Source organism: Eupeodes corollae, chromosome 2, assembly GCF_945859685.1.
Source record: "Eupeodes corollae chromosome 2, idEupCoro1.1, whole genome shotgun sequence".
Classification (NCBI taxonomy): domain Eukaryota; kingdom Metazoa; phylum Arthropoda; class Insecta; order Diptera; family Syrphidae; genus Eupeodes; species Eupeodes corollae.
Window position 1 is genome coordinate 69,415,494 of NC_079148.1, and position 23,218 is coordinate 69,438,711.

The 23,218-nt window shown below is 33.4% G+C and overlaps 4 protein-coding genes across 4 annotated transcripts in view; 3 read left to right on the forward strand and 1 right to left on the reverse strand.

Annotated features, from left to right (window-relative positions):
• LOC129948266 (calmodulin-A-like) overlaps positions 1-23,218 on the reverse strand; it is a 290,047-nt gene that overhangs the window by 253,445 nt on the left and 13,384 nt on the right. The window lies entirely within an intron of this gene.
• LOC129948258 (ATP-binding cassette sub-family F member 2) overlaps positions 1-23,218 on the forward strand; it is a 380,395-nt gene that overhangs the window by 190,724 nt on the left and 166,453 nt on the right. The window lies entirely within an intron of this gene.
• On the forward strand, positions 840-2,239 carry LOC129948264 (vitellogenin-1-like). Its single transcript, XM_056059194.1, has 4 exons — positions 840-1,094; positions 1,153-1,412; positions 1,478-1,613; positions 1,675-2,239. Exons 1-4 carry the CDS (start codon positions 863-865, stop codon positions 2,220-2,222), a joined length of 1,176 nt encoding a protein of 391 aa, XP_055915169.1. The 5' UTR covers positions 840-862; the 3' UTR covers positions 2,223-2,239.
• Positions 3,207-4,625, forward strand: LOC129948263 (vitellogenin-1-like). The gene is made up of 4 exons (XM_056059193.1): positions 3,207-3,471; positions 3,530-3,789; positions 3,853-3,988; positions 4,050-4,625. Exons 1-4 carry the CDS (start codon positions 3,240-3,242, stop codon positions 4,595-4,597), a joined length of 1,176 nt encoding a protein of 391 aa, XP_055915168.1. The 5' UTR covers positions 3,207-3,239; the 3' UTR covers positions 4,598-4,625.

Below are 23,218 nucleotides of genomic sequence, written 5' to 3' on the forward strand. Positions count from 1 at the left end.
ACATACAAACCTTTTAAGAAAGACTAATCGACAGAAGGGATGGGAAGTTATCAAATTGTGGGCTCTTAGAATTTTTAAGACTACGAAAAATGTTGAAATTATATCATCATCAACTTGGAATTGTTGAGATCATACAAGTTTCATTTATTTCCGTATAGCAGTTCAATGGAACTAATGCTTATAATATTGTTTCCTACTTGATGATTAATAAAAAGTTCATGTGCTAAGATATTTGATTTTTCAAGATTTGCAAAAGCACTCAGTTTTCAGATTTTAACGCTGAAATCTGGGTATTTATTTTCTTAACAATTTCAACTATATTCCAAAAAGGCTTACTAGCTTTATCTAATAATTGTTCCTGATTGAGTAATTCAATTAAATTATTAAGAACTTCTGTTTCTGTCAGGTAGAAAGAATCTCTAATTGTTATCATGAGTTAGTGTATATTATTCATGCATCACTTTCCATAAACGGTGTCTTTTTTTAACTAGTTTTAGCTTTAAGGACTTATTTTGAAAATATTCTATTTTTAACATCAAGCTAATCCGCTCATGTATTTAGGCTCCAAAATACAATCAACTGCATATAAGTCGATATTGGTTTTGAATTTAAAACAATACAATAACCTTTTGTTTCAGAGCACCTAAGTATTACTTGATCAAAGACAATTTTCTACTATATTTACCATCTGTCTGGTAAATAAAAGCAAATAATTTAACAATTGTTTACTTACACAAAAACATCGATGTAGGTAATATAAACATAGACAACAAAAAATAAATATCAGAGAGCAGCAGGAAAGTGCTTTCAGTTCTCAAAAATCATTCAATTAATTATCATCAAGGCGTGAACATTAGTCAAAATGAAACTAACTATTTTAACCGTTTGTTCATTGATACTTCTTCAAAGTTTTGTTAGTCCTTTCGGTATCCAATCTGTCAAAAACTTAATTTCAGGATCAAAAGATATTCTTGTTGGAGTTGCAAGAAATGCTGGAAGTTTCCTTCCAACGCCTTCGGAAGTTTTTGGAAATACAAAGAATCTTGTTGCTGGACTACCATTTGAATATGTATCTTCATCGATCAATTCAGTTTGTAAGTTCAAACGAAGTCTCATTTTTATGAGCGAATTATAGAATATACTCATTTTAAGGTTCAACATTGATGTCTTCAAAGTCTGTTATTTCAAAGATTACGCCAGAAGTTGATTCAATGCATTTCCAATTGATGACTGCATGCAGCAAATACAGCATCCCGCTTCTTGAACCTGAAGGTCTTTTGAAACTTAAGGCTTTCAATGTTACAAAAAAGACTGTAATCTTGGTAACTGGATGGAGGACGACTGTTTCTAATTCACAAACAATAGAAGAACTATCGAAGGCTTACAACTGTAGGGGAGATGTAAACTTTTTGGTAAGCAAAGAAACCATTTTCGTCTCAATGCATCATTCCTTCAATCTTATTGCTTCATATTATAGGCACTTGATGCAGCATCTTACGTGGATACTCTTTTCTCCTGGGCGGCTCTAAATACAGCGAAAATTGGTGAACTTATGGGTGAAAATTTAGTCAGACTAGCTAAAGTAGTTCCTCTGGAAAATATTCATCTAATAGGTATGATTTACTCGGGAATCTAAGATTGAAGTTTTAAATGTATTTATGTTTACTGTTGTAGGACATAGCTTAGGTGCTCATATTTGTGGTGTTGCTGGACGTACTTTTAACAAGCTAACCTCGAAGTTAATACCCCGTATTACAGCTTTGGATCCAGCAAAGCCGTGTTTCAATGAAGGCGAGAACCTTTCTGGTCTCATGCGAGGCGATGCTGAATTCATCGATGTCATACATACGAACACAGGTGTGCTTGGGAAAAAAGACGCAACCGGTGATGTGGACTTCTACCCCGATGGAATGGTATCTTTGCCAAAAGGCTGCTTGAGCGTTGTTTGTGCTCACGACAGAGCTTGGATGTACTATGTTGAAACTGTTTATCCCGGAAATGAATATAATTTTATGGCAAAACGCTGCACATCCATGAAAAGACTGAGGCAGAATAAATGTACAGATGAAGCAGTACCAATGGGATATGCTGCAACAAGTAATCTAAAGGGTACCTACATTCTAGAAGTGAAAGCCAAATCACCATTTGGTATGAATGGTAACGAAACACTACAGGATCAAAATGTTTGGTGTGGAACTTGTTTATATGCTGGCATTGTTTAATTTTTGTTTAAACTAAATTTAAAATAAAAGAAAACTTATATGTGATGTAATAAAATTAATGTGAAATAAAATGAACAAAAAGACACGACTAGATTAATATAGCTTGAGATTTTAACTCAAGGGTTTTTCTTGTTAAAGAAAACTTTTGAAATAAGTTACGATACGAATTTAGCTCCATTTTTGGAAACTTTGAAATTTACGTATAACAATGCTGAGAGAACAAGTTTTAAAGGATCTTCCAATACAAATTTGAAAAGTTTGCAGTTGATTGAGGTCATATTTTTGAAACCATATCTTTGATCTACCTTGCCAAATCAAATAACGGGGATGACGAAGCGAATTACGCCTACCTGACGAAGTGAAGAAAGCTGCATATATACTGAAGTCCAACAAAGCTGCTAAATCATTCAAAGCAGCAGGCGATGGCTTGCTAGGAATAATGCACTAACTCGTCTACAAAAGAAAAAACAGTCCGTCAACAACCTGATAGGTCCTTGTCATTCCGCCATTCACGAAATATTCTCGTTACAGCAAATCTTGGAAAGCAAAGGAACTTTAAAAATCGATATACAACATCTCTTTCTCGATTTTGAAGCCGCTTATGACAGCATCTGTAGAGAAGAGCTTTGCAGAGCAATGTCGTTTTTATAATAAAACAAATTTTCAAATTTTAAAAGGTGTCTGCTTTGTACCAGTTATATCTTCCAAACTTTATTATATATAAGTGAATATTGGTTTTGAATTTAAAACAACACAATTAATTATTGTTTCAAAGTACCTAAGTATTACTTGATTCAAAACAATTTGCTATTTGCTACTATTTACCATCTGTTCGGTTAATAAAAGCAAATAATTTGGCAATTGTTTACTAACACAAAAACATTGATGCATGAAATCAAAACATTGACATAAGAAACCGAATTTCAGTAGGAGCAGAAATATACTTTCAGTTCTTATAGAAATCATTCAGTTAATTATCTTCAAGGCATTAACATTGGAAATCCATAATTATTCAAAATGAAATTGACTATTTTTTCCGTTTGCTCATTGATACTTCTTCAAAGTTTTGTAAGTCCTTTCGGTATCCAATCAATTATAAACTTTATATCAGGATCAAAAGATATTCTTTTTGGAGTTGTACAAAATGCTGGAAGTTTCCTTCCAACGCCTTCTGAAATTTTTGGAAATACAAAGAATCTTATTGCTGGACTACCATTTGAATATGTATCTTCATCGATCAATTCAGTTTGTGAGTTCAAACGAAGTCTCATTTTTATTAGCGAATTAAAGAACAAACTAATTTTAAGGTTCAACGTTGATGTCTTCAAACTCTGTTATATCAAAGATTACGCCAGAAGTTGATTCAATGTATTTCCAATTGATGACTGCATGCAGTAAGTACAGCATCCCGCTTCTTGAACCTGAAGGTCTTTTGAAACTCAAGGCTTTCAATGTTACAAAAAAGACTGTAATCCTGGTTACTGGATGGAGGACGACAGTTTCTAACTCACAAACAATAGAAGAACTATCGAAGGCTTACAACTGTAGGGGAGATGTAAACTTTTTGGTAAGCAATGAAACCATTTTTTGTCTTAAAGAAGTATTCTTTTAATCTTATTGCTTGATATAGGCACTTGATGCAGCATCTTACGTGGATACTCTTTTTTCTTGGGCGGCTCTAAACACAGCGGAAATTGGTGAACACATGGGTGAAAATTTAGTCAGACTGGCTAAATTAGTTCCTCTGGAAAATATTCATTTAATAGGTATGACTTATTCGAGGCCCTAAGCTTCAACCTTTAAATCACTTTATGGTTATTGTTGTAGGACATAGCTTAGGTGCTCATATTTGTGGTGTTGCTGGTCGTACTTTCAACAAGCTAACCTCGAAATTAATACCGCGCATTACTGCTTTGGACCCAGCAAAGCCGTGTTTCAATGAAGGCGAGAGCCTTTCTGGTCTCATGCGAGGCGATGCTGAATTCATCGATGTCATTCATACGAATGCCGGAGTGCTGGGAAAAAAAGATGCAACCGGTGATGTGGACTTTTACCCCGATGGAATGGTATCTTTGCCAACAGGGTGCTTAAGCGTTGTTTGTGCTCACGACAGAGCTTGGATGTACTACGTTGAAACTGTTTATCCCGGAAATGAATACAATTTTATGGCAAAACGCTGCACATCGATGAAAAGACTGAGGCGGAATAAATGTGGAGATGAAGCAGAACCAATGGGATATGCTGCAACAAGTAATCTAAAGGGTACTTACATTTTAGAAGTTAAAGGCAAATCACCATTTGGTATGAATGGTAACGAAACGCTAGAGGATCAACATGTTTGGTGTGGAACTTGTTTATACGCTGGAATTGTTTAATATTTGTTTAAACTAGATTTAAAATAAGAGAAAACTTGAATATGATGTAAGATAAAATTAATGTGAAATAAAATAAACAAAAAGCCATAGAGCTTGACATTTTAGTTCAAGGGTATAATCTAATAACGCACTATATTTAAAAATATTTGCGTTTTGATTTGTTTTTCCCCATTTTAATACGAGCGTAAATTTTGAAAATTTTATAAAATTAAATTGAAACATACGAATAACAATGCTTGAATAACAAGTTCAAAATGATCTTCTAATACAAATTTTGAAAAGTTGGTAGTTGATCGCGGTCTTGCCGAATCAATTAACGGGCGGATGTCAAATCGAATTCCTTTGTAATTGAGATATAACCACTTAGCCTTGGCAGCGCAGAACAACAATTACGTCTACCTGACGAAGTGAAGAAAGCTATATATAAACTGAAGTCCAACAAAGCTGCTGGAGCTGGAGCTGACGGCATAGCTGCTGAATCATTCGAAGCAGGAGGCAATGACTTGCTTGGGAGTATGCACCAACTCATCTATAAAAGAAGAAGGGAAGAAAACATGCCCGATGAGTGGAATCTCAACATAGTTTGCCCAATACACAAGAAAGGAGACCATCTGAATTGCACCAACTACAGAGGTATCAGTCTAATGAACATCTGAAGCCGTTCGTTAACAACCTGATAGATCCTTATCAGTCTACCAATATTCTTGGAGAAAAATATTAACATTAATATTAAAATCGATATACAACATCTCTTTCTCGATTTTGAAGCCGCTTATGGCAGCAGAGCCTTGCAGAGCAATGTCTAGTTTTTTTCTTTGAATACGCCGATATATAACATATTATGTATTGGCATAATTCGAAGATCAAATTGTGATGTGGTGCGTTTTTGAATATTGTGAAGGAAACTTAGAAGGTTTAGTCGTCAATGAGGGCAAGACCAAGTGCATTCTGTCCACAAAAAAGAACATTGAACGATGACGTCTTGAACAACACAATTTCAACGACTTAGATGGCTGGGTCATGTAGAGCGAATGGACATCAACGCTTCAGCCCGGAAGGTCTTCAAATCTAATTCCGAGGGATGGTGCATCAGAGAAAGACCTCGACTCAGGTGGCGCACAGAGGTTGGAGAGGACCTAAACCAACTTAGTGTGCAAAACTAGAGACAGATAGCTAGAGGATCGAGCTGGTTTGAGACGCCTGTTGGTTGAGGTTCAGTTTCGTCCTGGACTGTAGCGCCACCTTAAATAAGTAGTAAGAATATATTTAAAAGAAATCAATAAATTATTATTTCATTGTAAAAATACTCATATTACTTTTTCGACTGTATGTCCGGTAGTTTCACGAATCCATATTCAGTTTTGAAATGGTTTTTGGTTTTCACGTGGTTCAAGAGAACAAAGTCTTAAGGTGTAAAATCACAACATCTCGATGTCTAGTTTTGAAATTGCATGTTTTATTCAAACAAACCACCAACCACCACTATCTTTAAAACCCAACACAACCATTGATCAGACTTTTTGCCAGGGTTAAGGAAAATTGTATTTTGAAAGCATTTAGTAATTCTAAAACAAGAAACTCAAACTATAAACTATGCTGCGTGTAAGAACCATTCCAGGCTTTATGTTTATATTTACTTGTTTTGAAATCATCGAATCACATCGTTTTCTTCAATTTTTTTTAGGATATCATCTACTAACTTTACGTTTATAAACTATTCATTTATAAACAAAAAAGAAAATAATTCTTTGAAGGATAAAATATAAACCTTCAACTTTATACTCTGATTCGAGTCGAGTGATGATAGAAAATTGCTTTATCCATCTGAATGGATTTTCTCTAATACACAAGAAAAATACAAATAAATGAAAGAAAAGCCATTCCCATCTTCATGTGTTTTATTATGTGTTTAGATTTTATTTCTATACAGCGAAATAAAAAAAATAAAAGGAATTGACCAGAGGTCTTATAGAAAGGAAGAGAAATGCGCTCTACCAGTCATTTTTATAAATTCTTATTATTGATATAATAAACACTTTTACGTTGCAGGTAAGCTAGTTTATTGATGTCGGATAAAATAAAAAAGTTGTGCCGTTTTTGTGTTACCATAATTTTATACTACACATAAAACTTATTGGTAATGTATTTCTTGTAGTTTATTCTCAATTGAGTGCGATTTTTATTGCATTATGTATGTTTTTTATGAAGTTCCATACATAATAAGTATGTACATAAATATTTAATATGAATTGTATATAAACAAACTCTTCCAGTGTTGCCAAAGTTCTTTAATAACTGTATAAATACATATTTAACTTCCCATACGAAGTTATTGTAATGAGGCCGATTTGTCAAATTAAAAAATTTGACATTTCTCGACGTTTCAAGGTCCCTGGAGTCGAAATAAAAGATTTTTAGAAAGATGTCTGTGGGTGCGTGTGTACGTACGTTCGTACGTCCTTACGTCCTTACGTCTGTACGTTCACGACGTTTTTTCGTCGTCCATAGCTAAATTTTGTTATACAGATAATAAGGCGAAAGATGCAGAAAGGGCTCTCAAGAAAATTGCGTGTTTGATTTTTTACCATAGCAGTTTGAAAAAAAGTTGAAAATATTGGTTAACCCTAAATATCTTAGGAACCAAAAATGCTAGAGACTTGAATCAAATTTTATATGTTATATTGTAACGTGATATCAAAGAAGTATATTTTTTGAAATCCAGTTATCTATAAAACAATTTTGTGCAACGAAGAATAATGTTTTTGATATCTGATAAAATGTTGAGAAAAATCGAATTGACAGTTTTTTTTACAAAAAATTAAAAAACCGAAAAAAATTAACAAAAGTAGTTAAAAAATGATTTTTGACTCAAATAACTTCTCAAAATTTGAAATATTGGCTTCAAACTAATTTTACCTTATAAGAAATATTGTTTTCAACATTCGATAAAATTTAAAAAAAAAACGAATTGACAGTTTTTTTTACAAAAAATAAAACTCTAAAAAAACAATACTAAAATTTTGTAAAAATTTACTTTCGACTTAAATAGCTTTTCAAAAATTAAAAATATTTGCTTCAAACTTTTTTTATTTCACAGAAAATGTAAGTAAGTGAGTAAAGTGAATTTATTTCCAAATTTAAATAATGTACAGTATAAAGATTAAATAATCAAGTATAGCATGGCAATGCCGTCTGCCAGATTAACATTTAAATTGAATTACCTTAACATAATCACACTGTGTCTAAGCTTTTCAATTATCAAAAAATTGTATTAAAATAAATTTGTTCAAAAGATTTCATTTGAGAATTCTGTTTCGATTAGCTTATGCTATTTTGCAGAACATACATAGTTTTTTCACCTCCATTATATTTAGATAGGCTATCATTTCTGCCTCAGGTAAGAAGTTGAAGTCGAAGAAGCATCGCATAGTTTCCATTAAAACCGGACATTTCCCTAGGAAATGAAAAACATTTTCTCTTTCCCTGAGGTTACACAAACTACATAAGATTGGGAGATCCTCTCTGTGTGGCATATAATTCAGTCGAAGAAGTTCAGCACGCAGTCTCAACATCGTTGAAATTTCTTCCACACAATTCTCATCTCTTAAGTAGTTTTTCGGGCCTAGATTATGACAAAGTTGAGTATTGATTACTCTGTGGTTAGAGCTGACTGTATCTTCAATGCACTTCTCCCTAAGCTTCTCGTCAACGAAGGCAATAAGCTCGTACAGTTTACCCTCCATTCATTGAGATTTCCATAATGCAGGTTCAGTTCGATACCACACCTATCATTATTCATATGTAGAACTTTTATAACATAATCTACCTGACTTTTCAGCGTGTTAATAAAGAGTGGTGAGAGACTAGTTTCTAATGCAAACTACGTAGTTTGATGTGTTGGACGGCAGGTGAAATATCCTTTTGATAAAAAATCTCAGCAACTTTTCTACGCAATCTTATTGTTTGTAACCCCATACTTGCGATGCATAAAATAATACTGATTCCGACACTGCTTCAAATACACGAAACTTACAGATATGGGCAATACTTTTGTTGGCAAAACACTTTTTCCAGGTAGCTCCAATCGCACTCTTGGCCTTAGAGAGTTTTTCATTAAGATGTTTTTCAATACTCAAGTTTTTTGTAAAACATACTCCTTGGTATTTAAACTCATTTACGACCTCAATAGGTATTGAATTAAAGAACCATCTTTCATTCTGACTATTTCTTCCACCTCCATTTCTGAAAACCAGTATTTTTGATTTGTTAAGGTTCACTTGGAGTTTCCACGTAGTACAGTACTTATATAGTTGGTTGATCATCAACTGAAGCGTTTGTGGTGCTGCTGATAGAAGAACTATGTCGTCAGCGTAGAAGAGAGCCTTTATAGTGATCCCCGCAAACTCAACTCCTCCAGAAATATAATCTGTTAAATCTTGTATAAAAAGTGCGAATAGAAGAGGGCTCAGCGTACAGCCCTGTCGAACACCTGATTCCGTTTGAAACCATTCAGAAAATATTTTTTTCGATATTCAGTAATTTGTATATAAAAATCCAACAGTTTTTTTCATAGAAAATAAAATCTACAAAAATAGTACGCAAATTTGGTAAAAATTGATACGAGCACATATAGACAAACTTTTAAATAAGACAAATCGACAGACAGGATGGGAAGTTAGCAGTGTGGGTCGCATCCCAGCCTATTTCTTAATTTTTTTTTCGATTGAAAAAACTACTATATTGATACATTTTAATTCGACAAGCAAATATTTTTCTTTAATAAAAACTTTCATGTGTTTGCTATAACTTAATGTTTTTATTAGGTGTAAAAAAAAAACTTTGAATTAGAAATTTCAATTCCTTTGCTTGTCAAAGTTATACTCATGATTTAAATAAAACAGATTAGTATTTAGTGCCATGTATTTATTATTAATAAAAAAAAGTTACCATATTTATTATAAATGATTTTAAAATGTAGCCAATTTTATACGAAATGGCTTTTAGAGCCGGAATACAAAACAATATAACGAACTTTCAACTCTATTAAATTTCAACTCTAAAAAAATTAAAATAAAAAAGGACAGAAACATAAATTTAAAAAATCTCTAGTCAAGAGCCTGCATTCATCAAATAATACAATTTTAAACAAAATACCAAATAACATAAAAATGATTACCAATTTTTAACTTAAAAGCAAAACAACGGTTTTGTGGGGGCTACCTCCTTTTTTTTAAATTAAGGGGGGTATTCTGGTCTAGAAATAAAAAAAAATCGTTTTTTTTTCATATTTTCATAGTTTAACTATTTAAGAATATGTCTACGAGAGGATTTTCCCAAATTCAAATTATTTTCGGAGAAATAAGTATTTTGCTGACAAGCCATCAAAATCGGTTGGGCTGCAACTAATCGAACAAAAGACATAATGGGGTACTTTAAACCGTTTTTTCTCAGAACTGTATGATACCCACGATTTCTCAGGTTCTGAAAAACCGATTTGCTTGACATTTTAAGAGAGTCTTCTTTAGGGACTTGTCTACGTCCGGAACTACGGCCATCCCCAAATTTTCATTTTTACTATTTTTAACAAATCGAAGAATGTTCAAAAAAGTTTTACATTTTTTTTTCTTTAGGCAGTCGCCATTTTGTAAAAAAAAATGTTTGTAACTTTTCCGTAGTTCCAGACATTGCGACATTATTGTAGATTAATAATCTTTTTTAGTTTTTGATTTCAGATTTCTAGGAGAGTTAAAATGGTATGTATGGTCACGCACCAAATTTTTGAGACGCACCACCATCTAACTAAGGGAATTTTGATTTTTTATTTTTTTTTGTATGCTTCTAATGTGAATAAAAAATATATAAAAAATTGATGGTAAAATTGTTGCTTTCTTTTTTCTACAGCACTTCAAAAATTACCTAAAATTCATGTCTCTAGACCAGAATATCCCCTTAAGAAAACAAAATTAAGAGCAAATTTAATACAAATCTTTCGGTTAGTTTTTGAGAAAATTGGAATTTTCAGATCTTTGACCAAAAAATTTGTATGTTAAATGTATTTCTTCTCTTATTCTTGACCTTAGAAAAAATGAAAAACTCCTCGAAACCTCGAAAACTTTGCGAACAGAAAATGGTTATTGTTTAGTTTTATCATCGGAAAATTATGCGAAGTGACAGTTTTTTTGCATAACATACAAATCTAAAAAAATACTACATACTAAAATTTCGTAAAAACATCTTACAATGAAGAACGTTTTTTAGTAAAATCCAATCTTCAGTTTTTTTTTATAAAAATATAAAATCTAAAAAAAGATCTACACAAAATTCTGGAAAATCTCAAGAAATTGTCTTGGAATTATTTCATTCTATACATTCTATTGTTGTTAATATTGTTAAATGTAGTTAACATTTTCTTAGAAAGATCCATTTGAAATTTTGTATAAGGAATAAAATAATAATGCTACCAAAATTTGTAAAAATTGGTTCTTGACTTAAATATCGCAGAAAAAAAAGAAACACATATTGAAATAAAACTTATTTTGTCATATCCACAACATTGTTGTTTTGTTTTTTTTTTTGAGACAATTGTTAGAGCTTTTTTTTAAATAAAGTTTTTATACATATATAATTGTTTTCAATTTGTAATGCTTATTACATAAATACGAATTTTGAAAAAAAATTGTTTACATTTTTTTAATCCAAAAAAGCCAATGACATTTTCCATAATAAAATTAAAATCGGTTCATAAGTTCCTGAGAGTAAACTTTTGGAAAAACATTTTTTTTCATTAAAAGAAGCCAAGAGAAAATTGTCTGACTACAGACCTTTATCTGAACACAATCGACTTAATGGTTTGAATTTTAGGATTGGACAGACAAACTGATGGAATCGCAGGACCCCCTTCCTTCGACTTCTCTTCCATCGTAATTTCTTGATCGTATTTAAAATCTCGAGGTACGAATGCAATACTTGCCATATAGTTCCTATAAGTCGCAAGTAAAAATCCACCCACAAAATTATGTTGAAAGTATTTTCTGCATCTTTCGATTTAAAGCAAAATATATTTAAAGTCGACTTGTTCTTGAGATATGGACGACGAAAAATGGTATTCCGAATGTACAAACGCACGTACACAGAGACAGCTCTCTAAGGTGTATAAATTTTTACTTTATAAAAGTATTCCTTATGTAAACAAGATGTTTGTATTTATTTATATGTACTTAACAAAAAAAAAGTTACTATTAATTAAAATTAGATTGACTTAAAAAATAAAAACGAAAAATCAATTTTTTGACAAATGTAGAGGATTTTCTATGTTTTTTCTATGTGACGTGGCAGCCCTCTTGTATTTTGCATCCTTAATATCTCTATAAATAGTACAACAAAAGTCCGGTAACATTGAAGCGTTCCAATGGCATTGATACCGCTTTTCCATATTGGCGATGTCCTGATGAAAGCGCTTACCGTTCTCATCGCTAAAAGTTCCGCAATTATCCGGAAAGAATTCCAAGTCAGAATTTAAAAAGTGGATTTTTAAACACATGTTGCAAGCCTATTGTTGGTATGGCTAAAGCATATTTTCGACAAGTTCAACATAGTTGTCGCTCCTCTTATTTCCAAGAAAATTTTGTGGTACAAGGCAAGAATCATTCCAGGCTTTTTTTGCTTACCGTCTGGAACCAAGTCAAAGTTGACATCTTTAAATAAATCTCTTATCTGCGGATCGACAAATATGGCTTCTTTGACTTTAGCCTCATTTATTCTTGGGAATTTTTGGCGAAGGTATTGAGAAGCAGCTCCATCTCTGTCCTTTGACTTTACGAAGTTTTTCATGAGCTTTATATGCAAGGGCGGAAGTAACACCTTTTGTGGATCAATTAGAGGGTAATTTTTTACATTGTTCTACCCAGGTTCAAGCGACTTAAGATGACGCCACACCTTTTTAATATAATGCTATTTTCTATTACGACTGTCCCATTCACAAATGAAGCAACAAAATTTCGTGGAGCTTAATTGCAGTCCAAGCAGCAGAGCTATGACTTTTAAATCCCCGCAGATTTGCCATTGGTGTTTCTCATATTTAATCAGGAGCAGAACACTTGTTTATATTTTCATAAGACTACTTCATATGAACTACGTAACCAATAGGAATCGAAGGTAAAATATTACGGGTTTGGTTGTTGGATCATAAGTTCTTGATTTAATATATAATGTTTGTTTGATTGGGCTTTAATGATCAATATTCTTGATGCAATTAATAAAAAAACTAATTCATCTTCTGTTTCCCGACGTTTCGCTGGCTATTTTTCAGCTTCTTCAAGGGATTTTTTCAAATTTTTTAGTTTTGTTACATTTTTTGTTGTTATAAAAAGTTGAATAAATAAATAAATAACACAAATAAAAAGATAAATAAACGAACAATTTAAAATAATTTAACAAAAACACTTTTATTTTTTTTATTAATTTCAAAATATCGCTGGAACTAATTTTGTCGAGTAATAAATAAATAAATTGGGTGGCGCAACAGTCCGTTTGAGAACTAGGACTTAGTGACTGACAACTCTCAACCATTCCTATGTGCGAGTACTATTGTCAGGGATGAAAGGGACCTACAATTTTAAGCTGAATCCAAATTTGGGAATGCACTTTTCATGAAAAGAATTACTTTTGGAGAATTTGTCAATTCCTCGCAGTACTCGTGAATAAAAATTTAGGTGGCACAGGGAGGTATCGAACCCAAGACCTCTCGCATGACAGTCCATTACACATTTTTGCGACATTTTTCACCAAAATACTTTTTTTCAATTTTAACACTTAAAACACAGAATAGAACACTAAAGCACAATATATTTACCATTAGATGCCCGCTACCTTAGTATAATATCAATATTAACAAGTGAAATGAGGATAGAATCATGTCTAGCCTTTTTACCAAATATTTTTTTCTAAGAAAATGCAAAGAGCGGAATAAATCAAAATACACACGTTTTTAAAAGATGGCACATGTAAACTCCGGCACGGAAATATTCGAACTAAACTCATCCAATTAACCCTATACTTTTATTGTAATGGGGAAATATGTACCCTTTCAAAGGTCGTAAACTTTTCCGGGTATAAACTTCCAACAAGTATAAAAACCTAAAGCCGATTGCAAAATTTGTGGCCTTAATCTATTGGTTGGCAGTGCAGATAGTTCCAAAACAAATTAAGAAAGATAAAATTCAATTTTTATTGAAATTTAGATTTTATAATCTTTATTATTTAAAAACAATTGTAAATTGTGGTATTAGAAAACATCAATATTATAGGGTGTTGTTTTGTGAGTTTGGCAAGAAAATAACAAAAGTAAATATAATGCGAGCTGCAAAAATCATTAAATCCGAAAAATGAAAGTATAGCAAAACCTTAATATAAAAAATTAATTTTACTCATAAACTTGTATTTAGCATTGGAAGACAAGTCAAAATTAGTTAAAATCATTCCGAATACTTTCTCATGGTAGACCAGTGATCTTTGATTTAGTTTCTAGGGACCTTAAAACGTCGAGAAAATTCAAAATTTTGAATTTAACAAATCGCTCGATTAAAGTAACTTCCAATGGAAAGTTAAAAAACGGTGCCGCCACCAAAGTACGAAAATATTTAAAAATAAATGGTCTTTTATCTTTGGCTAAAAAGAAACTACGATTTAATTATATTTCTGAGTGTTAATAATTAAAATAACAATGACCAACAAAATGATAATAAAAAACACATGTCATGTTTTCTTTTCGTGTCACACCTCACGCAAGAAATTTTGTTTCATATCCTGCCACATATTTAACAATTTTACTATCCAATCTATTTTAGATTCTCACAAAAAAAAAAGATTAGAAATAAGGAAGTTCAAATTAGTAAGTTCTAGGTATGCATGCATAACTTTATACATGAATAAATACACCAAATAATAATACAATGACATCACTGAAAACCATCATACCTCATAAGTTGAAAAAAAAAATATAATTTTAATGGAATCCCCTTTAAAATAATATAACACAAAAAGAAAAACCTCTTTGAGGACAATGTTTATTCTGGCTTCCTTTCTTATAAGTCCATGTCCATGTTCAGGTGATTTATTTTGTCCTTTTATCTTTTGCGAATGAGGAAATTACTTTCTTCTATATCCTTTGTGATGTTGCTGCATGATATATGAAAAAAGCATGCAACATTGTGTGCGCCGTTTCATTGCAAACTATATCCAATTTCTTGATTGTTTAAGAAGTGAAGATTCTTTTATATCTATTGCATTTTTTAGGACTCTTGAAAAGTGACCAATGCGGGTAAGTGGATTTAACAAGTCACAATCACCGCAATGGGAGGTTATTTTTTTCTCTCCTATATACAAAAAAGAGTTACTTTTTTTTGTTTGATTTGTGGCAATTTTATGTTATTTAAAAAGCTTCGTTTTTGAAAGATTTCAAGATAAAGTCCATGAACACGAATCATTTCCCTGATCAGCAGTATCCACAGTTGCAGAAAGAGAATTCTAAGTTTTGTCTTAGAGTCGTATAACATTTATTCCCTTGGGAACTGAGATTCTTATTATTTTATACTTTTCAACAGTTCTAGGTTTTATAACCATCATGGGGAGTTAAAAAGTATTCCCTTAACTTTTTGTTAATAATTACAAAAATTGTACAAATTCATAAAATAAAAAGAGACACATACTTCTTAAAACAATTCTTTTATCCATTTTCTCGTATAAATAACTTGATTTAGCATCATAAGTGTTACTTATATTATTAATTGGGTTCTTTATGTATAGACTTTTAATTGTATCTACATCAAACTGTTTTAGATGTCAAATGAATGATGCTTGTCTTTTTAATGTTAAATTGAAATCCCAATTCAAAAACCATTAAATGCTCTGTTAACCAACATGTTAACATTTTATTGGTCTAGCTATACAAGATTGTTGCGGTGCATTATAATGGGCTTACTCCATACATCATAATTTCCAGGAATCCTCTTGACAATTATTGAAATAATTATTATCACCATCAGGATATATGCCAACCATATATTTCCAAGATACACAAATGATGCATTTGCAAAACGTTTACACACATTTATGTTCATATATAATAAATGGACATAAAATCGAGAGCATAGCAAATATGTATGTATGTATGTGTAAGGACATTATGTCTGATTTTGATTTGTAATTGGGATGTGTTTGGTGTTCAATAAATTAATTGCAAGGGATAATATTTCTTTATTGTTATAGGCTTCTTAAATAAATGATCTACAGAAACATAAATATAACCAATTAAATATATTTTTGTTTTTATGAAAATTTCATACTAATTGTTCTCTCCCAAAGAACATACAATTTTTTTGTTGTGATTAAATGAAACACAAAATTCAACACAATAAATAAATAAAACATTTAATTAGGCAAGTTAAAAGTTTTTTATTGACTTATTTCAAAAAATATATTCGGGACCCACCACTGGTCCCGTTGATTTAAATAAAACACGGTTCTTTAATCCTTTAGTATAACAATTATTTATTCAAGAGGTCTCACCTCTTACCAAGCAAAATTAGTTCTAATCAAATATACAATTATAATATTGAAAGAAACCTATTCAATAACTTAAATATGCTGTTAGCAGCATTTTCTCACATAAATGTTCGCATCATATTTCCCGGTGGGAACGCACTCTGAGTTTCGGTGGCGTGTGTGCAATCTAAGCATTTTATATTTCGGGTGAATGCCTGAAGGTGTTAACTGCCGCCGTCTTAAATATCTGCGTCCCGCAGATCGCATTTCATCTGTGGGCAGTGACCTGGACTTCCGCTGATGTCGTTGACTTTTGGGGTAGGTCTGGTGATAGAACTGGTCTTCGGCGAAATGATGAGCGAAGTTCTGGAATGTTTGCTTTTCCATAAATCTTTCTCCAGAATATGCAACATATGATCAGAATAATTAGAATTATTAGAATCTCTGTAAATATAGAGGAGTTAAGATTCTTATTTAAGTCTTGAATAAGATGAATATTCTTTGCGCTGAGACGATGCACAAACTCGAGGCTAGCGGATGTTCTTTTACTTGTGACGTTCGAAAGAGCTGGTGGCAATGCTTGAGGCATTGTAGTAGTCCCGCTGCGATATATTTTTCCCTTTATCTGCACCGTGTCGTTAGACATTTGTATGAGGAAAGTACCTTCTAGGGGAATAGAAGAATTTTTATTTAAGACAGTTCCATTAAAATTTGACAGAAAGATTGTGTTTTCCCCAATCAGTTCGATTATTTCGTCAGTATTTGTCTTGTAGTCACAGAGAGCGTCACCGCCCTTGAGTAGTTTTGGTATACATGATTCTTCTGCTAGTTTCTTAAGGTCGTTCTCGTGACATACCGAGTTATTACCAATGTTAAGGCAATGTCTGTACAGTCCATAAGTTTCGTCATGAGTCATTAAGAGTCGTGAAAATTCTAGGTCAACTTGCTTGTTCTCTTTAATAGCCGCGCGGGCAGTTACAAGATGGTAGGTTTTTGTATCGATCTTAGGCAAGGACAATATATAGAGCATAAATGTCCCATTGCAATAAATGGAAGGTTGAGCGTATTCAACAGCTTCCACAACATTTTGATAAGGTAGTGTCTCAAGTTCGTTAATTACAGTGTTTATTTCGTCTGAATCCAAAAGATTGCTATTGACAATGCCGTTTTTCGCCATTTGGCAAGCTCTGATTAATTCATTTACTCCTTCTTTAAGTATGAGTACTTTATTGAGTATGTCTCGTCCAACCTTGTCTGTTTCTCCTTTTTGTATAAAATTGTTATAATTGTCAATCGCTTTGTTAAGCTTGTCTGTGACTTCCTGAGTTTTGTCTAACAGTTTTTCATTTATTAAGTATTGTCGATTATTGTTTTCTTCTATGTTCGTTTGTCGTTCTATAACTTTGTCCCAGTCTGTTGCGTCAGGAGATCCGCCAATCCATTTCCAAGCAGTGCCTATCCAATTTATTGATCTGGTTTTCCTTGTTCTTGCGTTTCTTAGCTCAGAAAGTCGAATTTTGATTTGACCTAGGTAGTAACCTATGACAGTTTTAGTTTCATCGTTCTTGACGTATTTAGTAGTCAGTTGTTCCGTTTCTCTTAGCAATAAGTCGTACTTGGTTAAGTCAATCATATGTATCAACTTGAAATACCCATTTGTTATCCAGGCGTTACCTTCTTTGATCGTTACCACCGGTGAATTATAAGCGAAAATATGCAGGGTTTGCATTGGAGTGAAAAGAACTACTAATCTGTAATGTAATCAAGCTTATTTATTTAATAAGAGTACAATTTTAGTTTCTTATAACCTATGTTACAATAATATATGTCAATGTAATGAATACATATATAAGTATTTGTACTTTCTTTTTCAGTTTTTGTTATATAATTCATTGTTTTCATTGTTTTCTTTTTCTTTTTTTTTGTTTACTTTGTATAAAATGTTTATTTAATAATTTACTTGTGTGATGTGAGAATAAGCTCTTCATTAACTTTCAGGGTAGTCAATGCGGATCGGAAGGTTCGTATTAATCCGTTTTGGCTGAAAGGTTAAGATACAATCGCCTACTAAGGTACGAGGATCTACACCACCGCAATTACGATTAAGTAATTTTTTATTGAACCGGCCCTTTTTTTCATAAGAGCTTACCCCAAGCATCATCGTAAGAATTACATGTTAGGCTTTTGCCCATTACCCTTTTTTTTTTTTTTTTTTTTTTTTTTGCCCATTTTCTTTCTTTTATTTTAAATTTTTTAAATGTGCTTTATGTATTCTTTTTCCACTCAAGGTGGTTATTGTGACGTTGTTATCTCTGGCAACAATTTCTTTTTTGAACAAGGGTTTATTTTTACTTTGTATACCCTTTGAAGCCACATATACCACATCCCCTTTTTGATATTTTCTTGGAACCACTTTTCTTTTGTTCCTATTTCTGTTTCTAGCATCCATATTCTTCCTAATAATACCCCTAAGGTCCCTATTGAGTTTGGAACGTATGTTTAAAAGATTTTGGTAATTTATTCTCTGTGATCTATTGAAAAATATGTCAGAAGGTTTTTTATTAGTGACTGAATGTACTGTATTGTTGTATCGATCAACGGCCACATAGATCAGTTCTTTGGTGTCAAGATCCTTATGTTCCTCTCTAAGGCATCTGTAAATTTCTAAAATTGTAGAGTGAACCCGTTCTATTTGACCATTGACCTCGCTTCTATATGATGGTGTTAAGTACAACCTAATTCCAAGATTTTTTAATAAGTTTAAGACGATTGGACTTAAAAACCCTCTTTCATTGTCCGCGACAAGTGCAAGAGGGGCTGTAAAAAAATGAACTATTTTAATAATTTTTTCCCGGATACTTATCGCAGACTTATCTTTAATGTGGAAAAATTTGGAATATTTAGAGAACTTATCTACAACTGTAAGAAACTTCTGGTTTTGTATTTCCATTATGTCCATGTGGATAATTTCACATGGATATTTAGGAATCGGTGTTTTTTGTAGTTCTGGGTTATTGGGATGTCTGTCGTATTTGTTGCGATTACAAACATCGCACGAGGCAGCGTATTTTCTTATTAGCGCCATCATCTGGGGAAAATAGTATTTTTCGAGAATTTGTTCTTTATTCTCTCTTGGGGCTCTGTGGGCCCTACGATGTTCGCTTTCGATAATGCAGAATCTTCTTTCTTCGTTGCCAACATCTTCAACCAATCTTTGTGTTATTCTCAATTTATATTTATCAAAATGTTGCAAGTATACATTCTGCAACAACCAGAGATATTCTTCTGGGATTTTTATACCATTTATCAAGTTAGGATTAAGCTTTTCTCTAAGCGTCTCCGTAAGGTTGGTTGAATTTATTTCCTTTAAAGAAATATAATGGCGATGGAAGCCAGGGTGTGGTTCCTCATAGGAACAGAGGTTGATACCAACCTTAAAAACTAATTGATTCCTAAAGACGTTCAGGGGAGCTTCCACATGCGGTATCAGATCTGAGCTATTTTGTTCAGCACTGTGCATAGTACAAGATTCGCTACTTTCAAGTGATAGCTCACGCATCCCTTCGTCCGCAGTACAAGTCGTTAAGCTGTCTGTCAGTACATTTCGTCCTTCGTTTGCTGTCTCAGTGTCAGTGGAGTTTGCTGTATCTGTCCGGGAAGAGGGAAGGCTTGGTCCTGAGAGATGGTTTATTTCAATTCTTAACCGCGAAAGAGCATCTGCCACGTTATTTGATTTACCTGGTGTGTAAATCAACTCGTAGTTGTATTCTTCAATTCGAGATTTCCATCGCTTTAATTTCGCGTTATTGTTTCGATTACTTAAAGTATAAGTTAGGGGCTGATGGTCGGTAAAAATTCTGATTTTCTTTGCCCCATACAAATAGTTCCTAAGGTTGTCCAGTGCCCAAACTATGGCAAGGAGTTCCTTTTCATTAGTCGCGTATCCTTCTTCTGTCTTGTTAAGTGAACGTGAAATAAAAGATATTGGTTTATCTTTTACAGGTTCACCTTGAGAGAGGACAGCTCCAATAGCGTAATCAGATGCGTCAGTCGTCAAGTTAAAAGGCTTGTCAAAATCGGGGAAAGCTAAAACTTCAGCCGAAGTCAATAGTTGTTTTAATATGTTAAACGCTTTTAGTCCCTCTTCTGACATTTGTATTTCGACCTTTTTTGACTGACTCGCCTTTACTTGTGAGAACTCGCCACGAGTCATATTAGTTAGTGGTTTCGCTACTTTAGCATAGTCTCTAATGAATCGTCTATAGTACGATGTCAAGCCAAGGAAGCTTTTTAACTCTTTAAGAGTGTTTGGAGGAAGAATGGCTTCAATAGCTTTAACCTTAGTAGGATTCGGAAGAATTCCTTCAGGTGTAACTAGAAATCCTAAAAACTCAACATTAGTGCTCATAAAGTGCGTTTTTTCCAGATTAACTTTTAATCCAGCACTCTGTAATTTAGAAAAGACCGTTTCTATATCTGCTAAATGATTTTCTTCAGTTTTGCTGAAAATTATTATGTCGTCTATATACACATAGCAGATTTTTCCTATGAGCTCTTTCAAAACGTCGTCTATCATTCGTTGAAAGATAGCAGGGGCGTTCTTTAGGCCAAAAGGAAGCCTAACGAATTCAAATTTACCGTTCATAGTGGAAAATGCGGTCTTTGCTATGTCTTTTTCTCTCATCGCTATCTGATGGAAGCCGGATGTGAGATCTAGGGTTGTAAAGAATTTGGCCTCTCCAAGGCTTGCTAGGGTACTGTTGATGTCTGGAATAGGGTACGTATCAGAGATGGTTACGGCGTTCAAACGTTTAAAATCTATTACCATCCTGTATTGTTTCTCACCGTTCGGCTTGGGTTTCTTCGGAACAACCCATAAGGGTGAATTGTATGGGCTTTTGGACAGGCGGATGATGTTTTCCTCCAAAAGCTCATTGACCTGTCTTTCAACCTCTTCCCGCATGCAAGCAGGATACGGATAGCTTTTTGTATAAATAGGTTCGTCTGTTGTTGTACGTATTTCAGCTCTTATGTTCGTCTTCACTTGATCGTTCGTAACCGGTCCAAATAAGTAATTAAATTTTTCGCATAAGGATTCTAATTTGGTTTTAGAAGAGGCACTTATCTTTTCATTGGAAATTATTAAGGAGTTCACAAAAACGGAAGGTTTATTTTTTAAAGGAATTTTAATGCCGGATTCTATAGTCAAAATGTTTTTCTTTCTATCGATTATCGCTTTTAATTCCTTGAGGGTGTCGTCTCCAATGATACCATCAAACAATTTTAAATTTGGCAATACATAGAAAGTAACAACCGTATCGCAACCAAGGAAAGAAAAGAATTTACCAGAAATTTTAGTTTTAACCAGGATTTTCCCAGCGGGGCTATGAACATAGAATGATTCTTCCAATGGTTGTGAACCCTGTGCCAAATCTGGTTTAATAAAATTTTTGTTTGCCCCAGTGTCAATAAGAAATTGTAAAGTTTTGCCTTCCCTTGTACCATACTCTATGTATGGTACGCTGGAAACGAGGCTCCTGACATAAAATTTTCCTCCTGTTCGGGAGGCGAAGATGAGCTAGGTTGATCAGCATCAGATGTTGTGTCGAGAACTGCGTGATAAAGTCTTTGTTGTTTCTTCACATTGTGATCTGATCCCTGGTTCTCACGTTTGAAGGGATATTGTGGTCGATTCATGTAGTTTATATTTCCACTTTGTTCAGACCCAAGTTCCATTTTTACAGGAGGTTTAGGTCCTGTTGGTCTTGGAGGTGGGTTACAGCGATTGTTTTTATAACTTGGACTCCAGGGTGTGAACTTCCGTTGTCCAGATAAATTCGTTGACCTTTGGAATCTGTCTGGAGACCTCCAAGATAAAGGAGATGGTTTTTCTGGTTTGAAGTTGTAGTGCACGGGAGTAGAAATTAAATTCGGCGATTGTACGTGCACCGAATTGTTTCTGAATGTTAAATTTTGCATCTCAATGCAAGAAGAATAAGCTTCAGGAAGGGTTTTGGGCTTTTGAATCATGAGAAGCTTAGATAACTCCCCATTCAACCCACGCACAAATACATCTAGGGCTCTATTCCTATAAGTCTCTATCAGAGCATTAAGAGTCTCAGTTGAATAGGATTCTGCCCTGATTTTGTTTATGATCAGGGAGAATTGATGATTGACAGTTGCGTAGAAATCATATATTTTAGATGATCCCTGCTTCAACTGGTTCAATTGATGTTCCAGAGTCCTGATGTCTCTTTTGTCTGCGTAATGCAGAGAGAGAACCCTTTTAATATCCGACCACTCATTGTCAAAAATGTTATGTGACACAAGTGCAGAGTCAGCTTTGCCTCTTACTTTTTGTCTTATGTGTTGAAGGATGGCCTTGTACAAAGGCTTATCCCTCACAATCTCATAATCCTTTAAGATAGTTTCGACGTTATGTATCCAAGATACATACGCGACGGGGTTTCCGTCAAAAACCTGGAGTTCTTTTACAGAATCAGGCAGTCTTGCGATCTCCCTTAATTCTGCCTCGCTACTCGGCCCGCGAGGGGGTTCTTGTAGACTAACAGGTCGTAACGAATCTGATGTTAGTCCTGCAGTTTCCACTGACTGCAACCTAGTCTCAATTAATTTCAGGTGCTCATTCAGAACAGAGAACACCTGTCTACCGTCAAATTGCTCCATTTGAACAATGCGAGTTTCAAATCCTCGCATTTGGTCCAATACAGAGTTAACTGCACCGGTAAGCCTTGTCACGGAAGCTTGTAATTCGTCCATTTTATGGGATCAATAGAAATATAAGGAAAGCAACACTTCTAAGTAAGTTCAAGTAAAGAGTTTCCTGGGAAGGATATGTATGTATGTATGTATGTGTGTAAAAATATACCGATATCAATACGTTTTTTCCTGGCAATCAAAGGGGTATTTAAATCGTGAATCTTTGTTAATTGCAACACAGTGAATGGATATAATTATAATATAATATCAGGGGAATGTGGATACGCAACGTCAGTGCAAATAAGGTATATTTTTTCGTATTTTAAAAATCTTTGGAATATGTTATATGTAACTTATTTT